Below are 26,151 nucleotides of genomic sequence, written 5' to 3'. Positions count from 1 at the left end.
GATATTGTTATACATTGCAAAATGGTGACCATGCTATTAAATGCTATATGCAACTTAAACTGTAAAATTATAGCAAGAATATTTGTATCCTATTTGCAAGACCTTTCACATTTTAGAAGGTGTGCTTTCCTTCACACATTATTCTAGAAAGTAAGGGATGAATGATGAAAAAATAATCATATTCTTATTAATCAAGGATGGAATGCCATCAGAGGATGGTGTTGGTATTGTAATCCCAGCTCCAGGTGGCTCAGATAGCAGTGTGGCATAGAGTTTGAGGAAGAACATGAGCTCTGGAGCTAGTTTCGCCTCCTTGAAATCCAGTTTCCTTTATGTGTGTCCCTTGTCATGTAATGGGTAGAGCTGGGGATTTAACTTCTGCGCCACAGTTTCTTTACCTATAAAATGGCAATAATAATTTTACCATCGTCCCAGGTTTACCCTAAATATTAAATGTGAGTTAATGCAAGGAACAAAGCTGGGTACATATCTTGACATCAAATGATAGCTATCATTTCAATTCCTTTCCGAATTTCAGATATATTTCCAGTAAGTCTTACTTAGGAAGGTATTTTTATTCCACTCCTAAGAACTTTAGCTGGTTTTGTTGTTATTGCTGATGTATGCATTTTAGTTAAAAAGGGACTTTACCAACAAGATTTCTTTGATAACTAGGGCTTGGTAAAAAGAATCATAGTTATTCTACATAGCTATAGGTGAAAGTTCACTACCTCTTTTATGTATACATTTTGCCTTTGTTTCTATAACTCAGAAGTGTTAACCTTTCTTCACACCCCATTACTTCAAGTTGCTTCCACTACAATTTTTTAAAAGGTAAATTCTATGGTAACTGTAATATTTACCTACTAATTAGGTAATAATATTTACCTACTATTTTTGGATCTGTTATTGTTTTCATTAGGATCGTATCATATTCATTTGTCTATGGTTACAAAGTTGCATATGTTTTGCAGAGTGGGCCCCCAAATTTTTATTTATTGCATTAGCAATGTTCCTTTATGGGCGTAATGTTATGGAGTAGGGTGTATTGTTGTTTGTTTTGAAAACATTTATTACCACATATCAGAAATACTTGTACTAAACATTTGACTTATAAAACCAACTACTTAGGCTGAACTTGAATTTCCAAAAGCTGAATCTATTTGAGGTTCATGCATGCATAGATAGATAGATAAATAGATAGATAGACAGATAGATAGACATATTCTTCCTTTCCTCTTACCTGAACTTTTGCTAATTTTGCAGCAATAACAAAGTGTTGGTAATTCCATGGTGAACATAAAATAGTTAAAACACAAGTCAGTCTCTACGGACACTTGTTAAAAATAAGACTTGAGGTAGTAACTTTTATTATTGACTATAATTACATATTTTTAAATGACTAGTGTTGATTAAGGCAAATATAGAACATACAGTTTAGGTTATGTATCCCTTATGATGATAGAAATCTCAACTGCCATATAAATAATACTAATCCATCTGATTCCCATCCTGCATGGCACTACAATTATTTTAGTCATTATTTCTCTGTTGAAGTGTTGAGTTAGTATACTATCTTTTATACATCTTATCTTAATGCAAATTTTAGGGGGATGACATGGAGGAAAGAGACTAAGTTTCCAGAGAGAGTCAGAAACGTACATAGATGTCCTGGGGAGACCTAGACCAGATTGTTCATCTCATTTCACCAGGGGAACATGTCACTTAACCGCCTCGTAATGCACTGCTGAACCCAGGGAACTCCATCTGGCCCTGGCACTTTGGCACTCAAGAGCAGAGTGGCAGAAAGTCTTTCTGAATCCTGCCTGCCACAGAAGGAACAGGTGCAGTTTATTGTTAAAGGTAGGGCCAGGAAAAGAACGGATACCATCTTGAGTCAGCGAGATTAATGCTAATATGAGGCATATTAGCACATGGACACATTTCTATTAAAATCATAATCCATTAATTATAGTTGTCATTTGTAAACTTGGAGTAAAAAAGAATAGATGACTAAGAGTCAATATTTTCCATAATAAAGATAATAGATGAACTTAACGGAAGACTTCCTCTGTGCCAGGAACCAGCTAAAAGTTTGACCTTCCTTGTCTCATCTTATTTTCCAACAATAACTTATTATTCCATATTAAGGGTGAAAAAACAAAGACAGAAAGAGAAGAGAAGCAGGCTTCTGATTGCTGTAGATAGGTCCTAAAGATACAGAGCCTCTTCCGGAACCTCAGTCAGGGAGTAACCTCTTAAACATAAGGCTTTATGATACCACACAGCTGGAATACACTGTGTGACCTACACATTGGCTTTGCTTTTATACTTGGCTGGCCAGTTTTACATGTTCTTCCCTCTATCACCTCATGGAGTAAACATCAACCAGCTTGCTGCTTCCATACAGAAGTTTGTCTTTACTTCATGAGGATGCCTAAGTAAAATTATAAACAGAAATATTCATCTCTGCTTGTGTCGCTGAGGTGGGGCTAGCGAATACAGAAGCCCCTCCCAGTTTCTCTTATTCAAGGTTCCCAGTCTTTCAAGATTCATTGAAAGTGTAGGGTAGGGGAAAAAATGTTTTACTTCTGAAATTCCCTGAATAATTCACAAGTTCTGTTCAGCTATACTTTCCTTTTACTTAAGGTTAGACCTACAGATTTTTCTGCTCTTGATCTTAATTTATTAGACTAATTAATGTATAACAACAATAAACTATACTCAAAATTTTCTTTTGTTGAAGGGTTGAAGGCCTTTGGGGCCCAGATTTTTAATTTATTAGACTATGATTAATGTATAATAACATTGAAGTATACATATGATTTTGTAGTCTTGTTTTAACAGTGTGGTCATAAAAATTATACTAAGTAATTATTTTGATTTTATTCAATGGACCTTATGAAGTCTATCTTCAAAGTGTAATGCTCAAGTCAGAATTCCATTGTTTGGTGATTACTATTCTTGATTTTCAGTATTCCTGAAATACTATAAACTGATGACATTGTACCCCACTCTATTGTTCTTTTAGAACTCTTTTATAATTATTCCATTTCAGTTCTATCTTTAGTCTCTTCACTGCATCACATAATGCTTATGGTCTAAGCATAAAAACTAAAACTGTAGATTTCAAGCTTCATTCTAATAAAAACACTAGGAATAATGCCATATACTCCTATTTAACATACATTAATACTTATATTCATATTTCAACAAAGTACAGATAATATGGGCCTTTTATAGTTTATATTTTGTTGTGAGACTCACTAGGAGTTGAGAGTGGGTTTAATGACCTACAAGGCTCGATAACACGAGAGGACTGTATCTGGAAACAAGGAAGAGAAAGTGCAGTGGCCAAAGGCTAAAGGAACAAGGAACCCAGGAGTGCCCATTAGCCCAGTAGCTCCATAATAAGCGGTTTGGACTGCATATGCTTTTTAAATGATAACCACTATTGTTACTTTTGTTTCACCTTTTGTTTTGAGATATGCCTGGCTTTTTCATTTTAACTCAGAAGGCTTGAACATCACATTTTTGGATTGATAAGAGCCTTGGGAAGGTTTGTTAGTAGAAAAACTGAACTTCCATAAAATTGACTGTAAAAAGAGTCCAGAGCCAACACTTTACCTGAAAATTAGCAGAACTGCCTGAGAATATATGGATGAAGGCACTTACACAACACATGACCTGACTTTGCAACTCTTGATTTTTACAGGTTATGGCCCTCCCAGTAGGCACATTTTTAGAATCTAATAGCATTAGCTTTATTGGGGGTATATTTGTATTGGTACCATCACTCAAGAATGTGTCTCTCCTTCACACCGTTAAGTAGCAATCTGCCAGAATTCTATGGCCAGGATGAATGAAGTTTTAATATGGATTCATTCCATAGGCTAATTATTAAGTCTAAAAAGGATTTCTAAAGGCATTTTGAATAACAATTCTTATACCAAAGTGAAATAATAAAATCAACAAAATCTAATGGTAAAGTAATTTTTTTTTAATTTTTATTTTTGTTTCTATAGCAGTAACATTGGATTACAACATTATATAACTTTCAGATGTACATCATGATATATTTTGAATTCTGTTAGATTACATCATGTTCACCACCCAAAAACTAATTATAGCCTATCCCCTCACATGTGAGCCTAATCTCCGCTTTTGCCCTCCCCCCTTCCCCCTTCCCCTCTGGTAACCACCAATCCAATCTCTGTTGCTATGTGTTTGTTTGTCATTGTTTTTATCTTCTACTTATGAGTGAGATCATATGGTATTTGACTTTCTCCCTCTGACTTATTTCACTTCGCATAATACCTTCAAGGTCCATCCATGTTGTCACAAATGACTGGATTTCATCCTTTGTTATGGCTGAGTAGTATTCCATTGTGTATAGACACCACATCTTCTTTATCCATCCATCCCTTGATGGGCACCTAGGTTGCTTTCAAGTCTTTGCCATTGTGAATAATGCTGCAATGAACATAGGGGTGCATGTATCGTTATGCATTTGTGTTTTCAAGGTCTTTGGATAAATACCCAGCTGTGGAATACCTGGATCATATGGTAGATGTTTTCTATTTTTATTTTTTTTTTAGGAAGATCAGCCCTGAGCTAACTGCTGCCAATCCTCCTCTTTTTGCTGAGGAAGACTGGCCCTGAACTAACATTCATGCCCATCTTCCTCTACTTTATATGTGGGATGCCTACCTCAGCATGGCTTTTGCCAAGTGGTGCCATGTCCGCACCTGGGATCCCAACCAGTGAACCCTAGGCCACTGAGAAGCAGAACGTGCGCACTTAACCACTGTGCCACTGCTGCTCTGGTAGATCAATTCTTAGTTTTCTGAGGAAACTCCACACTGTTTTCCATAGTGGCTGTACCAGTTTACTCTCCCACCAGTAGTATACTAGGGTTCCCTTCTCCCCACATCCTCTCCAACACCTGATGTTTCCTGTCTTCTTAATTATAGCCGTTCTGACTGGAGTGAGGTGATAATCTCACTGTAGTTTTGATTTGCATTGCATGTTGAACATATTTTCATGTACCTGTTAGCCATCCGTATATCTTCTTTGGAAAAATGTATTTTCAGATCTTTTGCCCAGTGTTTAATTAGGTTGTTGTTTTTTTTGTTGTTGCGATGTATGAGCTCTTTGTATATTTTGGATATCAACCCCTTATCCGATATATGGTTTGCAAATGTCTTCTCCCAATTGTTAGGTTGTCTTTTCGTTTTGTTGATGGTTTCCTTTGCTGTGCAGACGGTTTTTAGTTTGGTATAGTCCCATTCTATCACTTAAGAATGTCTCTGTTTCATACCATTAAGTAGCAATCTGCCAAAATTCTATAGCTGGGATGAATGAAGTTTTAATATGGATTCATTCCCTAAGCTGAATTATCAATTTTAAAAAGAATTTCTAAAGGCATTTTGAATGAGCAATTCTTATGCCACAGTAAAGTAGTAAAATTAACAAAATCTAATGATAATCTTCCTTAAGCTCGTTTTACCAATTATGCTGAGTCCAACTCTATGCCCATCAAGATCACTCTAATGTGTTTTTCTGAAAAGCATCTAATAAGTTTTAAAATATATATTGTATTATATATGTAACTAAAGTATTTACTAAGCATTTCCAAAACATTTTAAGGGTTTGAAATTATTTGGACACCATTTAGTTATCCTATATTACTTCAGATGGCTTTTTTTTTTGACATTATGTATCTGATACCTAACCAATTTTTAAAACGACATATAGCTGGCTAACTTTTAAACCAAGTTGGATTTATTGTTGTATACTTTATAAGGACATTCTATTTGGGGAATAATCCTGAAGTGAATCATAAATTTGTTAACTCTCTAACTTCCACATATCCTTCCAAAATACTCAGAGAAAATACATATATATATATATATATATATATATATATATATATATGCTCTTCTCTTTAAATAGCAAAATAAATAAAAGCAAATCAATAAAAAATGAAGCTGGTACAGAATAAACTAAGACATATTGACTTTTTAAAATCTTAAAATATTTTTAAAGGTCTCATTCATTTTTAATTTCTTTAAAATAGGACTAAAAGAAATTATTTGCCTAACTTCTCAAATAATGTTTCCTTTTGGAAAAAAATAAGTAAAGCTGCATTTTTTGCAACTACCTCTCTTAATTGCGGTTCAATAGAAGCTGCATCATGGAAATAGATTTTAATTTACTCAAAATGAAATTTGTCCACAAATAATTAGAAAATTGATAAAAAAAAGAATAATTATGAGTAAATGGATAGAAAATAATTCAAACTGTAATACTCTAAGATAAATCATAGTTAATTGTACATGGAAATCCATTAGCTTCATTTGGATACATAGTTAGATGACTAATTATGTTGAAAATGCAATGGCACTCTTAAACATATATTCACTTCCCCAAGCCCTGGAAAGTGGTCTTTTTTTCCTAGAAATCAGAAATCGTTTGTTAAATTTAAAAGATCTTTACTTTTTATACCATTTTTAAACATCTAAGGCAGTAATTTGCGAAATTACTTAACCATATCAAAAAGTCTTTTGCTTTACTTTCAAAAGTATATAATTTCACTCTTTGCAGGACACATGTCATTTGAGACTTGTCAAGAATTGGATTTACCCTTACTGTTTAGGGTTTTTTCATTCCCATATGATGAAACCAACTTTTTTGTTTTTAGCTAACCTTATTCCCACAAAAAATACATCGCTCCCCACCAAAGAAACCTTCTATTCTTATTGCATTCTAGTTTCTTCTCTGTTTAGTTTTAGGTTAAATTTTTTACATCTTACGTATACCCTATATTTCTTATTGTAAGTTTCTTAGTAAATGTATGTATCTTCCTTTTCACTTAAAAGGCCAATGATACAGCCTATATTTTATAATCATTACACAGCCCTGAGAGTCACTGGTCACCACTGATAGTACATAATTTCAAAAGTCTTTCATGTATTCCTCCACCCGTAGGAATGTATGCCACTCCAGCCTCCTGAAATGGTAAATGCTAAGATCATTGATGATTTTCTATTTGCTAAATCTATTCAAACAATTCAGTCTTTCTTGTCTGGATCTCTGACTTATTGGATCATATTGACCATTTTTCTTCTGGACGCTCCTCTCCACTTTTTTCAGATGCAAACTGCCTGGTCTCGACTCTACTCTCTTTCAGTGGCTCCTTTCCTCCTCCACCTATCCCTCAATCTAGGAGTTTCTTAGAGTTCAGGAATCCACTCTCCTCTCCTCTCCCTCTACATGCTCTCTAGGGGCCATCCTATATATTACCCTAAGTCTTTTTTATTCAACACTGACTTCTCTTCACAATTAAAGGTTCATCTTTCTGGCTTGACTGGTTTATATTGCCACTTGGTTTGTTATATCAGCTACTCATATTAAATGAGTACTAATTATAATTTGGGGTACTGCCTTTTAAAACTGCCACTTTCTTATCCATGTTGTTTCCTAAGCTGGAAACATCAATCATTCCAGTAGACTGATATAACGGAGAGCAAATATTGAGTCTTATTCATTTCTGTACATTCAGCAGCTGGAACAATGCTGACACAAAAAGGTTGCTCAGTAAATATTTTTGAATAAATAATTTTCTCCTTTCCCTTGTTTCTCACATCCAACAGACTCTATTGATTTCTGCAGCTTAAGTTTGAATACAAGAACTGTGTCATCTCAAACATCTACATATCTAAATAACTTATACCCCTCTTCCAGACAATACCTAGTACACATTCATTCCTCCTAAACCTGTACATAGAATTGAAAATGTGTAATTCCAATCTCAGCATCCTTCTAATTTTCACAATTTGTCACACCTTTGGACCTCATTTCCTTTCTTACCAAGTTTGAACCACAGGGTAAATCAACTGAACTCCATCAGTACCTTCAAGTCTTCTTCTCTATTTATTTTACTCCCACCCCAGCAAAAAGCCACATGTATGCTCGTATATCCAGTAGCTGAGTATCAATGGAAAACAATATGAATCCATAGATATATGGTTTCTAATCTCAGTTGGGCCCTCAACCTTGATCAGCAGTACTTTCCTTTGCAACTGATCAGTTTTCCACAGTCTTCAGATATTGTTCCGATCTGCTTCCTTTCTCCTCATCCCTCCCTCCCTCCCTCACCAAGAGATGATCATCTTTACTCATTATTTTAGAAATTTGAGGCCACTGGGCAAGAAATCCACCAACACTTCCTATCTTTGCCACCCACATGTTGCCATTTGTGGATATTTTGGTGCAGATTTTCCTCCAGTCTCCAAGGGTAAGTTGTGCTCAATGCCAACCTGTCCATGATAGTTTCAACCCTGGCCATTCCCAAATCCTCTTGCACTTTGCTTTATCAGTCATTTGTCTCTCTTGAGTCTTTAGTCTCTCTTTCTACTGATTCTTTCCCCTTAAATCAAATTATGCTCACCATCCTCAGTCTCTGCCTCTCTTGCTAAATCTGCTACCGTGCTTGGAACTTTAATGCTGGGTGTTCCGAGATTTCCATTCTTTTCTAACGTATTCGAACTTTGATGCTTCAATTAGGTAATTTTGCTTCTTACCTATAATTTATATTTATATAAATATGTAATTTATATTCCTGCTCTTCTTTCACCTCACCCCAAACTTGCTCATTCTCTCTGTTCCTTTTCCCATTTGTCATCTCCATTCTCCAGCCAATGGTTGAAGACAGAAATTTTGTGACAATGATTCACTGCTATCTTTTCCTTAAAAGACTTCTGGAAGATTTTAATATCACTTCTTTTCTTATGACCATCCTTGTCTATCATTTCGAAGAACCCTATATTCAGGTTTTACTACTGAATAAAAACATTTTTGATAGCGGCATGGAAAATTTTGACACCTAAAGGCAATTAATTTGTATTTTGTTTAACATCCTAATGATCTTCTAAACATTACGGATCCTGTGACAGATACACAGCTAGCTCTCAGATACAGACTTCCTTGGTATAAATTATTGCAAAATTTTTCTTAAAGTGCCCTGTATAGAGAGACTACATTGTATTTTTATATTCCTCTCAAGTTTGCTATTTCTTAAACCCCAAGATGTCTACCTGAATCTGCCACATAGCAAGAAAGAGTGAGGTTACCCAATAGAGGAGAGTTGGACATTATCTTATAAATTCGGAGTTTTAAGAAGGATTATTGTTGATCTTTCAGTAGATAGCTAGTGCTTTGTATGCCTCAAGCCTATACAAATATATTCATTTTGATTCCATCATTGCCTTTAGCAACCATTCGAGACTGGTATTTTTAATTTTCTTTATTTATCTTGAGAATATTGCACTTCACTCTATACACTCCTACCAACCAAATGTTGTGTTTATTTTGTGTGCCAAAGACTATTGTTTTTTACCTTTTATATAATGTGTATTAATTCAAATACTTCACATAGTTACTAAGTGTGTGGTCCTGACCATCTCTAGCCCACTTGCCTTAACGTTTCTCCTGACCTCTTCCTTTTTCTGTCTACCACTGGCTCCACATCTGTTCACAATCATTCTTTGTTATACAGGGTTTCCGATTCAATCAATTCCTGTGTGCCAGCTCCTTTAAGAAATAAGCCTCTTTCAGGAGCTTTCTCATTTAAGACACTATGAAGCTCCTCTCCCTTCTAGGGGGATAAGCACTCTCCTTCTTCCAGGAGCTTGAACTCCCTCCAGTTCATAGCTGAATCTTGAGAGTACTGACTACTTACTCCTAGCAGAAGACTATCACAGTGGGCTATTTATTCTATTCCCCTTTTTTGATTCATTTTCTTTTTCTATGTCTTGTCATTTTGATGTCAACTAAACTCAATACATTGCATCCCTTATGGGGGTCCCCCAGATTTAAACCCAGTTTTCTATCTTCTTCCACATTCTCTTCTGTAAAAATACTTATTTACCCGATCCAACAATACGCTATCCCTCCACTCCTCCTCTCCTCCGAAAGCACTCCATTGTGCTCTCTGGTACCCATGGCTCACGGTAAACAAATTCCTCTACAGTGTCAAACTTTTCTCTGAAAATTCTTTCAACTCTTCCTCTTAACTGGAAACCTGCTCTCCAAGAGAATATTAATTATGAAATAAATATTACTGAAAAAGAAATTCCTTAGGTTTCATTTATTCCCAAATCCACTTCAGTTTAGATTGTACCCACACTTTACCACTGAATCTTACTTTGTCAAAGTCACCAATGAGTCCCTTGTCACTAAATTCTTTCCACTTATTAATCTTCTTTTTTTTTAGGATTTTCCTATAGGATTTGAAAACACTGGCTACTCTCTCAAAATTTGGACATTTTTGAAATTCTATTTCTTTGCCTTGATTAACAGCAAGTGTCCTGATTCTTCTTTATCTAGTATCCTTTAGGTGTTCTCTTCTTTGAGCCATTTCCTAAGCATTAGTGGATCTGGGGATTATGTCATAGATTCTCTTCTCTTCTCTTGCTACACACCCTCCCTAGAGGAGAGCTTTCACTCTGGTGACTGTAATTAACTGTAGGTACCCAAATTTGTCAGGTGTTTATCTCCAGCTAGATCTTTCATTTGAGCTCTAGAGGAGTATATCCAACTGTACAATAGACATCTAGATTTGGCTATCATAAAAGAACTTCAAACTGTTCATGTTCAATATTGAGATACTTATCCTTTCCCTATGCTTGCTTTTGCTCCAAGGTTTCTTATTACAGAAAGCCATTCATCATCTTCCTAGTGGGTCAAGCCAGAAACCTGAGCATCATTCTTGACTTCCTCTCCCTCTCACACCTATATCTATTTAACTACCAATTCTTTTTGGATCCACTTCCCAAATTCCCTCAATATATCCATCTACAGACATACTTTGATGTCACTAACATGGTCCCAGTAACCATTATCTCCCATCCAGAATATATCTCATGGTCCTATAACTGGTCTCACTGTATCAAATGTTATACCTCATAGAGCTGTTTTGGATACTTCAGCCAGGAGGACCTTTCTAAAACACAACATTTGATCAGGTAGCACCACTGATTAAAAGACTTAAATATTTTCCCTTTTCTCTCCTCTCTCCCAGTGCTAGCCATCCCTTGACCACTCTCTCCTCTGTGAACATTGAAAACTAATGTCATCCATGCTTAAGTTCAACTTCTTTCAAGACACGCCACGTGATATTGTTTCCTTTGAACACTATTCCACTCTCTCACCCTACAATGGTCTTCATTTACTGGATAAATTTTAATATTTCCTCCAGGACATAGCTTACATGACTGGTTTGGTTGTTGCATTTACATGCTGATATGTACATTAAGCTTCCTTATACAGCTCATACTTTATTTTACATCCCCTTTATTGAAGTTTAAGATTTGTAAAAGTGGGGAGTGAGTCGGTTTTGGTCATTATTTTATTCCCAGCACTTAGTACCTGTGGTAGGCAGAATTCTAAGAATGACCCCCAATGACCCCATGCCTTTGTATAATCTCCACCCCTTGAGAGTGGGTGGAATCTACAAATATATGATATCATTCCCATGATTATGTTACATTATGTGATAGAATGAATTTTCACATATGTAATTAAGGTTAATAATCAGTTGACTTTAGGTTAATCCCAAGGGGGATTATCCATATGGGTTCACTGTAATCCCAAAAGCCCTTTAAAAGTAGAGAGTTTTCTCTGGATTGTAGTGGGAAAGAGAGAGAAAGTCAGAGAGCTTGAAAGCATGAAATGGATTCCAGGCAATTCTGCCCACAACCTGAAGGAAGTTGAGAAGTGGATTTCTCCCAATAAACTATGAATAAGAGCACCATCTGACTGATACCTTGATTTCAGCCTGTGAGACCCTGAGCAGACAACCCAGTTGAGTCCACTTGGATTTCCAACCTAAAGAACTATGAGATAATAAATGCGTGTTGTTTTATGCCATTAAGTTTGTGCTAATCAGTTACAGCAGCAATAGAAAACTAATACAGCAGACATCCTGAAACATAGTTGGAGCTCAATAAATGTTTACAGAAGGATTGAATTTAATACAACTTTAGGAATACAATAAAAACTCAACTCTTTTGTTCTTTGATGTACAATTTTTTTCTTTCAAAGGTGTTAAACATATATTATTTTAAAGTTAATAATGGATTCATTTTTTTAGGTTGATTGGTTTGATGTTGCCTGGGTAATTTAAAGAGCATCTCTAGGCCAAGAGATTCTCAGTATTAACCTACATTTAACAAGTCTATTATAAGAGAATATATAATGCACCCATCAAAGATCTAAATAAAGACTCGATATCAGCAGTATTATTAGTAATTCAATGAAAGATCTAGCGCTCAATGCTTGTCACTGTTTGAAAAGGGTTGGTTCTATTGACGTCTTTGTCTCCCACATACATCCCTGGGTGACTGTCTTAGTGTTTTTGTTTTGACTTGCCATTTTTTCCAGAGGCAACTCTTAATCTATGTCAGAGCAACATAGGATGTCTGCTTATTCAAACCAAATCTTCAAACCACCTGCTTTTCTGGGATTGTGGTTTGGTTGCCGGTATTTTTTTCTCTTTCAGTCTTAGTCTCTTAAGAAAACATTCCCTACCATAAGAAGGAAACGAAAGCTACAGAATCCTATCCTGTCTTTGTTCATATTTTCCCTTTAAATAATTAAGGTTATTTAGAGAATCTTTTAAAAGAAAACCCAGATGAACCTTTGAACCATTGTGTTGATTCATTTAGATTTTTATTCAAAACTTTGGGTCAGGCATAGTGCTGGGCACTTGGAATAAAAGGATAAATTAGTCACAGTGAAAATTATATGTTGAATAATCTCATACAAAACTGATCTTAATGCAAAATAAAGTAGCAGATATTACATCAACCTAATGATATAAACTAAATACTAATAGGTCAAAAGTTCTTTGTGATGAGTGGTTTGAGCAGAAAAACATTTCAAAAAGAATGTGAGTAGAATTTTCCCAAGTGGAAACTTATGGAAAAGTAATCTATAAATTAAGATATAGAATTGCAAATTATATTTAGGAAGGGTGAGTAATGCACCTTAAGGGTCATGTAGACTGTAATGAAGGGAGCAGCAAGAGATGAAATTGGAAAAGACGCATCAAGAACTGTAAAGAGAGGCTGGCCTGGTGGTGCAGTGGTTAAGTTCACGCATTCTGCTTCAGCGGCCCGGGGTCTGCCAGATCGGTCCCAGGCGTGGACCTATGCACCGCTTATCAAGTCATGCTGTGGCAGGCGTCCCACATATAAAGTGGGTGTTAGCTCAGGGCCAATTTTCCTCATCGAAAAGAGGAGGTTTGATGGTGGATGTTAGCTCAGGGCTAATCTGCCTCAAAATAAAAATAAAATAAAATAAAATAAAAGACCTGCAAAGAGCCTGAGACTTCATCTATTGCAAGCTAACAAATTAGCCTTCCCGGGTTTCAAGAATGATGCTTGTACATACAAAACTGCTGAGTCAGCTACAATGAAAGAAAGGGATTTTTCTTCCCAGAAATACGATATGAATGACCAATCCTGTTACAGCTGCAAAGATACATACTTATTTACACACACGAAAAATACACTCATATACTGGATTGTGTAAAATATGAGATAGACTTTTCCAAATAGCCCCAGGAGTTTAAGCAGCACAGGGAATACATATTTCAACTGGTATCACAATCAAAATAAGTCCTTAAAACAAAACTAAAATTGGAGCCACTTTTCCATCAACATTCAGGGATGATATAGTGATTAGAATCTGACTTGACAGATGGTATCCCAAGGCCAGAAAGAATCACTATAATATCAAAATAATGACAGAATATTCACTACAATCAATTTAATCAATTGGTTGCTCCTACCTTTATAAGGTAAAAAATTCATTAAAAAATATAAATACTTAGTTAAATGGATTTCTTAAATTCGGGACCGTTGACGGTTCCTTCATGTACTTTCAGCAAATGAAGAGCTATATTATAAAGACACCAAATACAAATCCCAAGTTATTTCTTACTGAATTAAATGTCTTAAATGCCTTGAATGTATTCTGCCAAGTTCGATCTATTTCTAAATTTCGTGTTTAGTTATTATTTTAACCAAATACGCATGGTCTTCCCTGATTTTCCTGTGTTCATGAGCATACATTCCCACACATATAGTCATAAATATAGTTGGCTGACCAAAATAATGACATTTTAATCTTTGCTCTTTTTCATTCCTGTATGATCAATTCCCAGTGATGACTTTTTTCTTTTTGCACATATATATCCCTCCCCATAGTTTGCTTGTGATTCAATTCCCTTTTCAGACATTTCTAACTTTGTCTTTATAAACCCTTTCTTCACATCACTTTTCCAACAGGATGTCAGTCCTTTTTAAAATTCTCCAATGAGTGCATTTTGTTCTTGCCCAGAACAGAATCAGCTTCTCTCTTTGACAAAAAGTTTCAGTTTCTTTCTGACATTTTCAATCTTTTTTCAGGCTTTTCACATTTTTGAGAAATCTTCCATAGAAGTTATATGCTTTAATCCTCTCCCTCCCAGATTGCCAAAATATATGTATTTCTACATTTAATACTGTCATACACTTTGTGTCTTGATTCATGGCCTGTACCCACTATCAAAATAAGTCATAATAAAAATACTGGGATACTTTAGTATGTATTATTTGCTTTTCTCCAAAATTTAATTGGAAAAATTTAGTTTAATGCTAATATTGATAGTGAAAACACATTGTATTTGTTTGTATATAGTTAATATGATCTCCTTAAAGGAAAATGCACTGGTTTCCTCTATGGAGACCCAGTTCTGATCCTGACTCAGATTAAACAAATGTGATCTTGAGTAAAGTATTTCATATCTCTGGACCATAGTGTTATCATTTCTAAATAACAGACTTGATATCCCTAGAGATTTCTCTTAACTTTAATTTTTTATCATACTACAAAGGTATTTTATCATGAAGATATTTACACTGAATGGTTTTCAACCTCTACAGTAGCAAATTTAGGCTCTAATGGAATTATTTAAAGTACCATTTTGTCTTCATATCAACAGATAAAACAAATTAATAGGATCTTAAAAAAAAGGTTATCCTGAGCATACACCATCTTCCCAAAATTTTTCCATTATGGCTTCAGAAAATGTATTTTTCTCTTATCCAAGATAGGCAAATCTTTCCTCTTCCAGTAAATAGGACCATAACTGATTGATAAAACCTTTTCCTAAAGAAAGTCAATTTCTCTTGCAAGGGAGCTTGGGAAATCATTTGATTATCACTTCCTCTACTTTACCCGTCAAGAAAAGAAAGTCATTTCCTAGAGGTAGTTACACTGGTCTAAATCCCTGTTATCAACCAGAACTAATTTTATGGTCTACACTAGAAATACGTTGCCCAAAAAGAATCACCTTAGTATAGTTATTCTGCATTAAAAGTAGAATTTTCTGCGGTACTGCATTAAAGTGCATTGAACACTCACTCATTAAATACAAATTTTAATCTGTGTATCTGGTCACCAATGACAAATTTTTAGAAATATATTTTAAAATCTTTATGTGATGATAATATTTTTCAGTTGACTTTCAAAAACGAAAGCCAAATGATACTGGTTTCAACTAATATGGAACTCTGTAATGGTTTATAAATACGAAAGCCTACATTGGTTTAGAGAAATATCTTAATTGCATGTTGAGTAACTATATCATTTAATATCAAGAATTTGGATATGAAAACTACCACACATATAATATACAATGCATGTATTACATTCGTAATATAATTTTATTGCAATTTGAAAATAAAACTATGATCAAAGTTGCATAAAAGATAACCAATAAAGATTTCTGCAAGTTTAGCTTCAAGCATGATCATATGCAGCATAAATGTGGTATAAATACTGAAGCTTTGGTCAACCTGAAATAGAAATCAGAAGAACTAGATCCTAATCTTGCCTTTGCTGTTAAATCATCATGTCACCTTTACATTATTTTCACCCCTACTAGGACAAATATTTTTTCTCATTGATAACATAAGCAGGATCTCTAAAGCTGATTTAAAACTTAGAATTGGGTTTTAGTTAAAAGTTTTAGGTTAGAAAGCCAACGTTTCCTTAAATTATTATCTGATTTCATGCCATCTACATTTTCACAAACTGCTAACTAATCTTGATCATTTAGTATAGTGAGAAAATTCTTCTGGCTTTCAAAATCTAATTGAAACCCAATGTCTCCTAAAACAGTTCTTAGAAAGTTTCCTTTGTGATGCATTTATACTGGGACAGCACTCATCTGATAAAAAGTACTTTACATAGGAAAATTATCCAAAGATGGCATGTCCATGAAAATAATATCAAGCAAATTATTGGTCACTAAAATCAGGAATATTTTCTGTTTCACACCTTGAAGATTATCCAAAAAAATTCTTCCTCTTATAACTTTTATTATAAGAGTTAGTCTTAACTAGCAGTAAACAAGATATTAAAACTGTAATAAAAAATTGTAATAAATATCAGGGAGGATACAGAAGTCGAGAATATATCTCCAAAACTGATACTCAGCAAAATTGATAATATTTGTCTCATAAATAATAGATCATATTTTAAAAAATGGCCACGTGCACTTCTTAGAATGGGATGTCTACATTCCTCTCAGTGAGAGTGGGGTCTATGTTTCCTCCCCTTGAATTTGGCCTGGCCTGAGATTACAGCTTTGTGATTTCTGAGGCAAGTTCATAAAAGGTGATTCAGCTGGAGCCTAGAGCTCTGGGGGATGTTATCTTGGAAGCCGGGCACCAAGCCACGAGGAAGCACAGAGACCACACAGCAGTATTTCAGCTAGCAACCATAACCAAGACTAATAAACAACCTCCAGAGTTGTGAGTGAGCATGCTCTCAAATGTCCAGTCTCCAGCCATTTACTCACTTTCAGCCCTCAGGTCTTCCCTGTCGAGGTACCAGACATCATAGAACATCATTGTTTCCTGTGTTCTGTCTAAATTGTAACTCACAGAATCCATGAGCATGCTAAAATATTCATTGTTTTATGCCACTATGCTTGGAGTGTTTTGTTATGTAGCAATGGGTAATTAGAGCACATTATAATAGACAGACTTTTTCCTCAGACTACCAAGTGGAGTATGGATTTGTGATCATTCCACTTTAGGCGATTAATAATAAACAGCTTTATTTCTCAGGTTAAAGGAACGTCAAGTTATACTGCTGACTTCCCCACATGATTAATGCCTTTCTGCCTATTCATTGAAGTACAAATTATATTCATTAAAGCACCATTTTATATAAATTATTAACTTTCCTCAAAACATAATGTATTGATAATAGTAAATTGATCTGCTTTCTCAAATGTAATCCTGCCGTCTGTCACAGGCTGCATGAGCAATGACCAATAAAGAGTCCTTCATATTTGCCTTGGTTTTCATGTTGTCTATGTCCAATCCATGTAAAACACCAACTGCTACTTAAGACTCTCAAGGAAATACTTTGTTGTGTGTCATATCCTTGATACTTTCCTTTGTGCCTCATCCAGATATTTCAGTGTCTGAATTCTCCCACGTCTATTTGACACAACGGAACCAATTCCCTCTTCATCCCAGAGTTGGGTCAAGTGAGTCTATCTGTCCATCCCATTTCATATTCTTCCTTCTATTTGAGCTGAGAATTCACGGTTCACAGAGAGGAAGCTTCTACAGCTTCATAAACATCAAAATATATAAAAATAGCTCTTTGCTATTGAAGAGTAGAAATGAATCAGCAACAGACAAATACAGATGTTCTTTTTCTGTTGAAATACTAAAGAATAATGTATAGATGGAACTGAGTTTTAAGAGTTGACAGAATTTGTTGTAAAAGTAGAAATCAACCTGAAATATCACTGAGATAGGTTAGAACAGGAAAACAATGGCCTGAACAAAAAGAGAATTTTAGCTTCAACATTCATGTGTTTATTTACGGAACTTTAGCCTGTATCAGAAAATAGCAGAGTGTCATCAGCAACCATTAATTATTAAGGGATTTCTAAATTTTTGACATTTGATTAGGTACTATCTCTTCATTGTTTTTAATGCTCACAAGAATGCTGCAATGCAGGTATCAAAATCCTAATTTTCCAGATACGAAAACTGAGGCCTAAAAAAGTTAAGTAGCAATCTAAGATCAAAAGGGTCTTATATTCATTTACATTTAACTCAGAGTTACTGCATTTGTCATTTCAATAGATTTCCTCTTCCCTAGCTAGTACAGTCACAGAAAAATCTCATCCTTTTATTCTCTCAACATCATAGCCATTTTTAAAGCTACTGTCTTCCAGTTTGCTAAGATATTATTCCTAGGAGGTTTATTGAGAAGTGCTATATGCTTAACCAAAGGTATAAAAGTAACATCAGTCTGACCTTGATTGATAATATGGTATGATATGGTATGATTCCTACTTCATTATTTCTTATTTAAGCATGTATGAGTGGATGGGTGGATACGTGTGTGTAGGGATGTGTGTGTGTGTTTATCAGTGCTTGGTAGACATTCAGTCACTCACCTACCCTTCCTTCTACTTAGCCAGTACTTGCACAATATATTGTCAGTTGAAGGTTATTCTAAGCTACCTTTAAAATACCTTATTCATCACCTGAATCTCAGTTCTTGAAGATCCCTGAAGAAAATCCTACAGCCACACAGACTAGTCATTTTGAATTTTTATCATATTTTTCAAAATTGTCTTCAACACTGCTAGATAGAATGGCTACACATCCCTTTTACTTTACTCTCTAATTTTACAAGATGTGTATTTCATATCTTTACCTTTCTCCTCCAATCTGTACTTGGCTGATCCTTGAGAACTCTATTCACGTGCAGCTTGTTTTTGGAGACACACCTCATGTTCATTACTACCTAGAGGTATGTCGTTCTTCACTGTTTTCAAGCCATTTCTTTCTCCTACTCTTCCCAAATCCCTGCTTCTGTAAGAATACAAGGCATCAGGTATTTCTTCCTTTTTGATGTAATCTATTAACTCTCATTCATTTGTTTCTAATCCATTTATAATCTAAATATAATCCATTATTTTTTTTTGTTTTATTCAACCTTATGCCTATATTAATTATTGAAGACATCACATTCATGTAGAGAATCTGTCTAGCACATTGATCTGTCAGTTCTTGATACTTTCAGCTTCAGCTATCTTTTCCTCCATATCTCATCAGTAACAAACTAATGGTCATCCCCAATAATGATGCTAGCTCTGCCATTATGATCTCAAGCATTCCATCTTCAGATCAATATTTCCTATTTTTCATCTCACATACTTTAGGATTCCCACTCACTCAGATCTCATATCTCATTTGAACCTTCATTCTATTAATGCTACCCACAGTTCCACTCTCAGATGATAATCTTACCACCTAACTCATAGAGAAAATAGATGTAATCGTATAAAACAGCCTCTTCTTTCATCCACCACCAATCTGGTCACCTCTATATTCATATATTTTACCTTCACCTCAGGTTATAATGGAAAATGTGTCCCAATTTTCATCGTTGCTCTGAAGCCTATCTCTTATCACCTTCTCAGTGTCTTTAATTTTGTGAATATCCTATTTTTTTCTCCTGCATCATAAATTCCTCCCCTTCTGGGGTTTTATTACCATCAGCACACAAACATGTCTTAGTATTAACCATCTTAAAACACTATCCTTTGACTTGTTTTCCACCAGGTCCCACCTGATTTCTTTGACAATCAGCAAATTTCTCAAAATAACAGTCCTTGACATTCTTCTCTACTCTATACATGTTTTGCCAAATGGTCTTACCTAGTCCAAACATTTAAATATCTTTATAATAACTATCAAATATCTAGTTCATCTAGGACATCCTCCCAGGCTGTAGACTAAAAAAAAAAAAAAAGAAAAAAAAAAAAGAAAAAAAATCCAACTCTCTATTTGACAACTTGGAGGCTAATTAACATCATATATTTAACCAAATTCTTGGTTTTCCCTCATACTAAACCTACTTTTCTCCAAATATTTTCTTATGTTGTAAAGGATACCACCAGGTTTCTCAGGCTAAAAACCTAGTGTATAAGCCAGCTCAGGCTACCATAACGAAATATGCAGAGACTGAGTAGCCTAAACAACAGACATTGCTTTTATCACAGTTCCAGAGACCAGAAGTCCAAAATCCTTGGATTGTATATGGTCACCTACTTGTTATATTCTCACATGGGAGAGGCAGAGAAAGAACTCTCTGCTGTCTCTTCTTATAAGGGTACTAATTCCATCATGAGGATTCCATCCTCATAATCTCATCTAAACCCAATTACATCTCAAAATGTTCATCTCTAAATACCATCACATTGGGCAGCAGAGCTTCAACATATAATTTAGGGGGACACAATTGAGTCCAATATCACCTAGTATATATCATCAATTCCTTCTTTTATGAAACTTCTTACAGTCAATTTACCCACAAATCCAATCACTTGTCACCATCTATTGCCTCAACACAAGTTCAAGCCACATGATTCATCTAGGACACAGCAACAGCCTTCTAAGTAGTGTCCTTTCTATCTTCCAGTTGGGCTGTAAGTCCTCTGCAAACTCAAAGGCCAGTGTCTTGGTCAGGTTGGGCTAGTATAATAAAGTACCACATATTGGGTGGTTTATAAACAACAGAAACTTATTTCTCATGCTTCTGGGGCTGGAAATCCAAGATCAGGTGCCAGCACAGTCAGGTTCTGGTAAGAGTCCTCTTCTACTTTGTAGACAACTTCTTATTGTATCCTTACATGGCAGAGAGTGGAGAGCTCTCTGGGGTTCCCTTTATAAGGGCACTAATTCATTCACGATGTCTCCACCCTCAAGACTAATTACCTCCCACAGGACTCACCTCCTAATATCAGAGGTTAGTATTTCAACATGCGAATTTTGGGGGTACATAAACATTTAGTCCATTGCAGTCACAGAGATTTTTTTAGATCCACTCGTGGATCTATGTCCTCTACCTGAAATCCTCCAATAGTTTCCCCAGCAACTCTCCTTTCCATGGCCTCACTTGTCTTTGCTCAGACAGTCTATCTCACCTCATCGCCATCTTCTCCACACTGGCCTTGCTTCTGAAACTCGACTGTATTAATTTGTTCCTATTTCAGAGCCTCTCCATTTGTTATTTAATCTTCTTGAAGTGCCTTTCCTAACGACCCTTGTATGGCTGCCTCATGATTTAGCCCAAATGTCACCTCTTCACAGAGGCTTCTCTGTGATCACCTTGAGCTGAAGAAGCTGCCTCCTTAATGGCCCACACTCGATCACGTTGTCCTCTGTTATTTTCTTCATTGTGGCCATTGTTATCTCAAATCATTCTTTATGTATGTTCATGGGTTTACTGTTTGTGTTCACCCATTAGAATGGAACCTCTTTGAGAGCAGGAATGTTGTCTTTCTCACCATTTCATAACTAACATCTTGCACTGTGCCTGCACATAGGAAGTCACTAATAAATATTTGCTGACCAGTTGACGCTTTGTCGTTTACACATATGAGGATCATCTAAAATGCAGAGTCTCAGAACATCAGTAGAATTTGATTGGTTTGGGAGAGAGAATTAAAACAGTATATAAATTATGCTTTTACCAGACACCTATTGCACAGTACTAGTTGGCATCAAAACCCACTAATTTAGAAATATTTTATATTTGACCTCTGATGCTTTGCTTCCCACACTAGAAGTCACCATTTACTGTTAGAACTAATTTTTGCATTCACATGCCTGCAAAAACAAATCCCAAGCCATATAATTTATCTAAAATGATTTTTTGTATAAACTTAATGCTGTCTATTGCTGATGACTGCTTTACTCTTATGATTTAGGATTCCATTATCCTTCACACACTCATAGACTCTCTCATGAAGTTTGTTACACCCATTACCAGCTATTTTCAGCAGGCTTTTAAGAAACTCCTCTAAAAGGCTACCATTCCTGTTGTTTGGATTTTTCTGAATTTTTATTATCTTCCTAATTCAGTGATTCTTTTATTCCCTTGTTTTAATGTGGGTAAGAACCACCTGGGCTGGTAAGAGAAGGGGCACATAAACGTGATGAAAATGTAGATTGTGCCCCAACCCCACCTTGGCTCAGAAATCTACGTTTCAAGTAAAAACATCAGATGGTTGCAATGCAGGTAATGTTGCATTTAATTCTCAAATACATTCTTTAAGATCAATTCTTTGAAGAGTTATCCTTTCTTAGTGGATGGTGGCATAACAACAATTTGTTGGGAGCCAGTATCTTTAAAAATAACCTTTCCCCCAATAATATAATGAATACATGTTGTTTTAGAAAATTCAGAAAGTACTGGATAATATATAAATGACAAATATTACTTATAATCCATGGTCATAGGTAACCACTGGTAACTGGAGCACATAACACATTTGTTAATATTAATGCTTTTCCATTCTTCTACGCACATATTACATGTCAGGCATTCTACAGAGGATACGTATGTGAGCTAGATAGAAAATATCCCTGTTCTCATGGAGCTATATAAATACTTTTTAAAAAATTGGTAGTATGTCATCAATAATTCTTATTGGTTACAAAATATTTCATTGCATAAATGGACCACAACTTTTAAAACTATCCTTCTAGTGTTCAATATTTAAGATGCATAATAGAAATCTTTGTGTATAAATGTTCATCCAAATTTTAGAATATTTTCAAATGATACCTTCTCAAAAGTGCAATTTCCAGAACAATGAATAGAAAACACAGGGCAATTGGTTTATTAAAAAAATGCTGCCAATTTTCACTCCCAGAGGCAATGGTCTCAAGTAGGTCTCATTTCCCTCTAGGGGAAAGTGAACATTTTAATTTTCAAAAATCCATTTTACTACTTGGGGCTGGCCCTGTGGCCAAGTGGTTAAGTTCATGCGCTCCGCTACAGGCAGCCCAGTGTTTCGTTGGTTTGAAACCTGGGCACGGACATGGCACTGCTCATCAAACCACGCTGAGGCAGCGTCCCACATACCACAACTAGAAGGACCCACAACAAAGAATACACAACTATGTACTGGGGGCCTTTGGGGAGAAAAAGGAAAAAATAAAATCTTTAAAAAAAATCTATTTTACTATTAAAAAATTTAGATTTTATAAAAACTGAATTTAATATGTGAAAAGTACTTTATTTAAAAATCAGCTATTTTAATTAATAATTTGAAGCATTAATATTTAATATTTTATGTATTATTATTGCAACTGGTTGTCATATTATAATGTGAATGGTACCCCCTAGAATTGTCCCACATGGTAGCTCTGATGCACCCATTTTTCATTTGTGGAGGGGATCTTAATGATTCTCTTAATAACATGAAAATATTTTCACACTTTTTTTTCTTTAATTTTGAATGGCTTTCATGATAGATATTTGTATATGAATTATTCTGTTAATCTTTTCGTTTTAATCTTATCCCATTGATATTACAGATAGCAAGTGCTTTCTTTTATAAACAGCATACTTTCATTCTCTTTTGTTTACGTTTTGCAACTGTTAGCTTTTAATCTGCAAAGGATTTATTTGTTGTAATGCATGAAGTCAAGATCTAAAGTAATTCGTCCCTCAAAGCTAGCCAATCATCCTTAAGCCAGTCGTTCGCAATCCTGATTTATTCTTTCCTCATAGATGTATTATATAGTAAGCTTAACATGTACAGGGAAATTGTTTCCTAAGAATTTTTTGAAGCCAAAGATTTGCCAGAATTCTTTTCTACCAATAGACATATTTTTGTTTGTTTAGAAGCATGATTTCACTTTCAAAGGCATGGATCAGTAGTATCGATGACTGATGATTGGCTGTGCAAGAGCATTCTTAAATTCCACACTAGGGGTTGGAATGAATAAAGTTGTTGTCAAACCTTGTGTATCAATTTTCCTCCAGAAAATGTCAAGCCTTTGGGGACATTTGGTATAAGATATAATGTGAACTAAAGATAATGCTAAGCTGTCACTACCAACTGATCATTGGAATATTTTGATGTTTCTTTTTATTCAAACTCAGTTTCTGTGATATATTTGAGCCAATAATGATCAGACACTCACTCCTCTGACTGAATATTTGCAGGAAATGAGTCAGTGGGGAGAACTCACTCCTGTTATAATAGTCCTGGAAAATGTAAACCAGTCAGAGGCAAGCTGGCATCAGGAGAACTAGGATTTGTGGGTGCACCTTATAAAAGGGCCAGGCTCTGGGAGGGAGTAGAACGGTTCAGGTACATCTTCCTTGTTCAAATGATGCTTTGACAGCTGATTTAATTAGAATGATTTCCCCATCAAAGCAAGACAAATCAAAATGTGGCTCAACTCAGCTAAGACATGGTCCAAGACAGAAGATCCTTATCATCAGATCAGCAACAGCCATATCCTTTCTGATAGAGACCATGAGACTATCATTAACTTGGGCCAGGAATGAGAAAATCAGGAGGTGATATTTGGTGCCAATTCTATGTATTCTTTTCTTTTTTTCAATGGCAGTATTACGACTCTTTCCCTTTTATGTTGACTAATACTCGATAAAACCTTTTGTTGACAATACTCAATAAAACATGGAGGTGGAAAACAAAAAAAGATACAGATTGTAAACTAGTCAATTATTCTCTTTTGATAATTGACCTAAGTTTTTCTATCCATGTTTTTCTGAGACAATACTACTATATTCTAGATACCTTTTATCAAATAAATCCTCTTTACTTCATTTGTCACAAGTGGCATTTGTTAGCAACCAAGGAGCTGGAGCAAAGAGAATTTTTATCATTGGTTCTACATTACACAAGCTTGTAAAGTAGTTGGGCTAGGCTTGTATTTCTAGATTAACCAACTTCAAGGATGTGTCTTGCGCGATGACTTGACCCCAGTGGAATCATTAAAAAAAATACTCCTAGTGACATGTAGCATTGATTTCTTTAATGAACACTACAGTTACTCGTGTTTTAAGCCATTTTCTTGCCATCACTGCCAGAGTTACCTGGTATGCATTTCAAATGTTGTCAAACATCTTGTTCCTGCTCTCCCCCACTGTTCCCTCAGTGCAGAGCCACTCACAAATTTTAAGGTAGAGCTAAGTTCCAAGAAATGCTTTGCTCCCCGTGAGGAATTTGTACATTCTCTTTTATTTCTTTTATTGGGCAATAAGAACCATATAATGAATCATGTATCATTTCACATATTGAATCTTGTTCACTTATCTGGAGTTATATGTTATTTACCAGTCAACTGCAATGCAATAGAGAGCTATCTTATACAGGAGTTCGGTTTAACTGATTCTCTCTTCTATTTTCACAGCTCTCCTATAGTTTAATTCACTGTAGTTAGGTAGATAGACGAGTCAATAGCACTTTAACTTGTATAACCTGTGGTCTGTATGTATAACCATGTTCTAGTTTTCTAGTCTTTGGCCTCTATCCTGCATTTATAGTTCCTGAATTTCTGATTTTCATTTCTTTTATTCTCTGAATTGTGGATAATATCATACATGATCAAAGCCTGGGTGAAAAATACGCAAAGTTAAACAGGCAAAAAATAAATAAAAATAACCTGGAAGAACACTAAAAAAGGCGAAGGTTCACATTCTTGTTTCCAATGAACACTATGATAAAACATTTTGCTTAAAAATAAATGTAATTTTACATTATAAAATTTATAAAAGACAGTAGATCTGGTCTTCCATCTAAGAGAACGGAATAAAGATTGAGAAAGGTTGTTACTCTTTGAAAAATACAAAACAAATTTTTGAATGTGGAAAGCAGGTTGAAACTCATGAGAAAAACACCACAGCAGAGGAGGCCACTGCGATGGAAGTGGTGGCTGATCTTTTTGGTGGGACCTGCATAGAAGAGGCTCAGAGCTGGGGACATGGAGGGTAGGAGTGAGAATTGGAGCTAACCAGGGTTATTCACTGAGGGTCATAATACTGAGAGACTTTGAGCATTCCATCCCACCTTTACTCATAGGACCAACGGCCTGGTTTATGCCCTAGGTGGAGAAGGAAGGCAGGGGTGGGCTTTTCACTAAATAAACTGAACTGCTTACCTCAAAGGAAAGCATTTCTAATTTGGAATCACAGAAGTGCTCAGTATGCAGTGTTGGATTATCCGTTTGTAATAGA

General features: G+C 35.4%; 1 protein-coding gene across 2 annotated transcripts in view; it reads right to left on the bottom strand.

Moving 5' to 3' along the window:
* The window catches only part of GPC5 (glypican 5), a 1,274,636-nt gene that overhangs the window by 353,948 nt on the left and 894,537 nt on the right, over window positions 1-26,151 (bottom strand). Inside the window, exon 8 of one of the 2 annotated variants that reach the window (XM_070579056.1) lies at window positions 4,324-4,473. The exons of the other annotated variant lie outside the window; for it this stretch is intronic. Within the exon in view, the coding sequence (XP_070435157.1) occupies window positions 4,448-4,473 (26 nt within the window). The 3' untranslated portion in view covers window positions 4,324-4,447. Of the gene's footprint in view, window positions 1-4,323; window positions 4,474-26,151 lie in introns of those variants that run through there. 2 annotated transcript variants of the gene reach the window in all.

Source organism: Equus przewalskii, chromosome 16 (assembly GCF_037783145.1).
Source record: "Equus przewalskii isolate Varuska chromosome 16, EquPr2, whole genome shotgun sequence".
NCBI lineage: Eukaryota > Metazoa > Chordata > Mammalia > Perissodactyla > Equidae > Equus > Equus przewalskii.
This window is presented reverse-complemented; position numbering and strand designations above follow the sequence as displayed.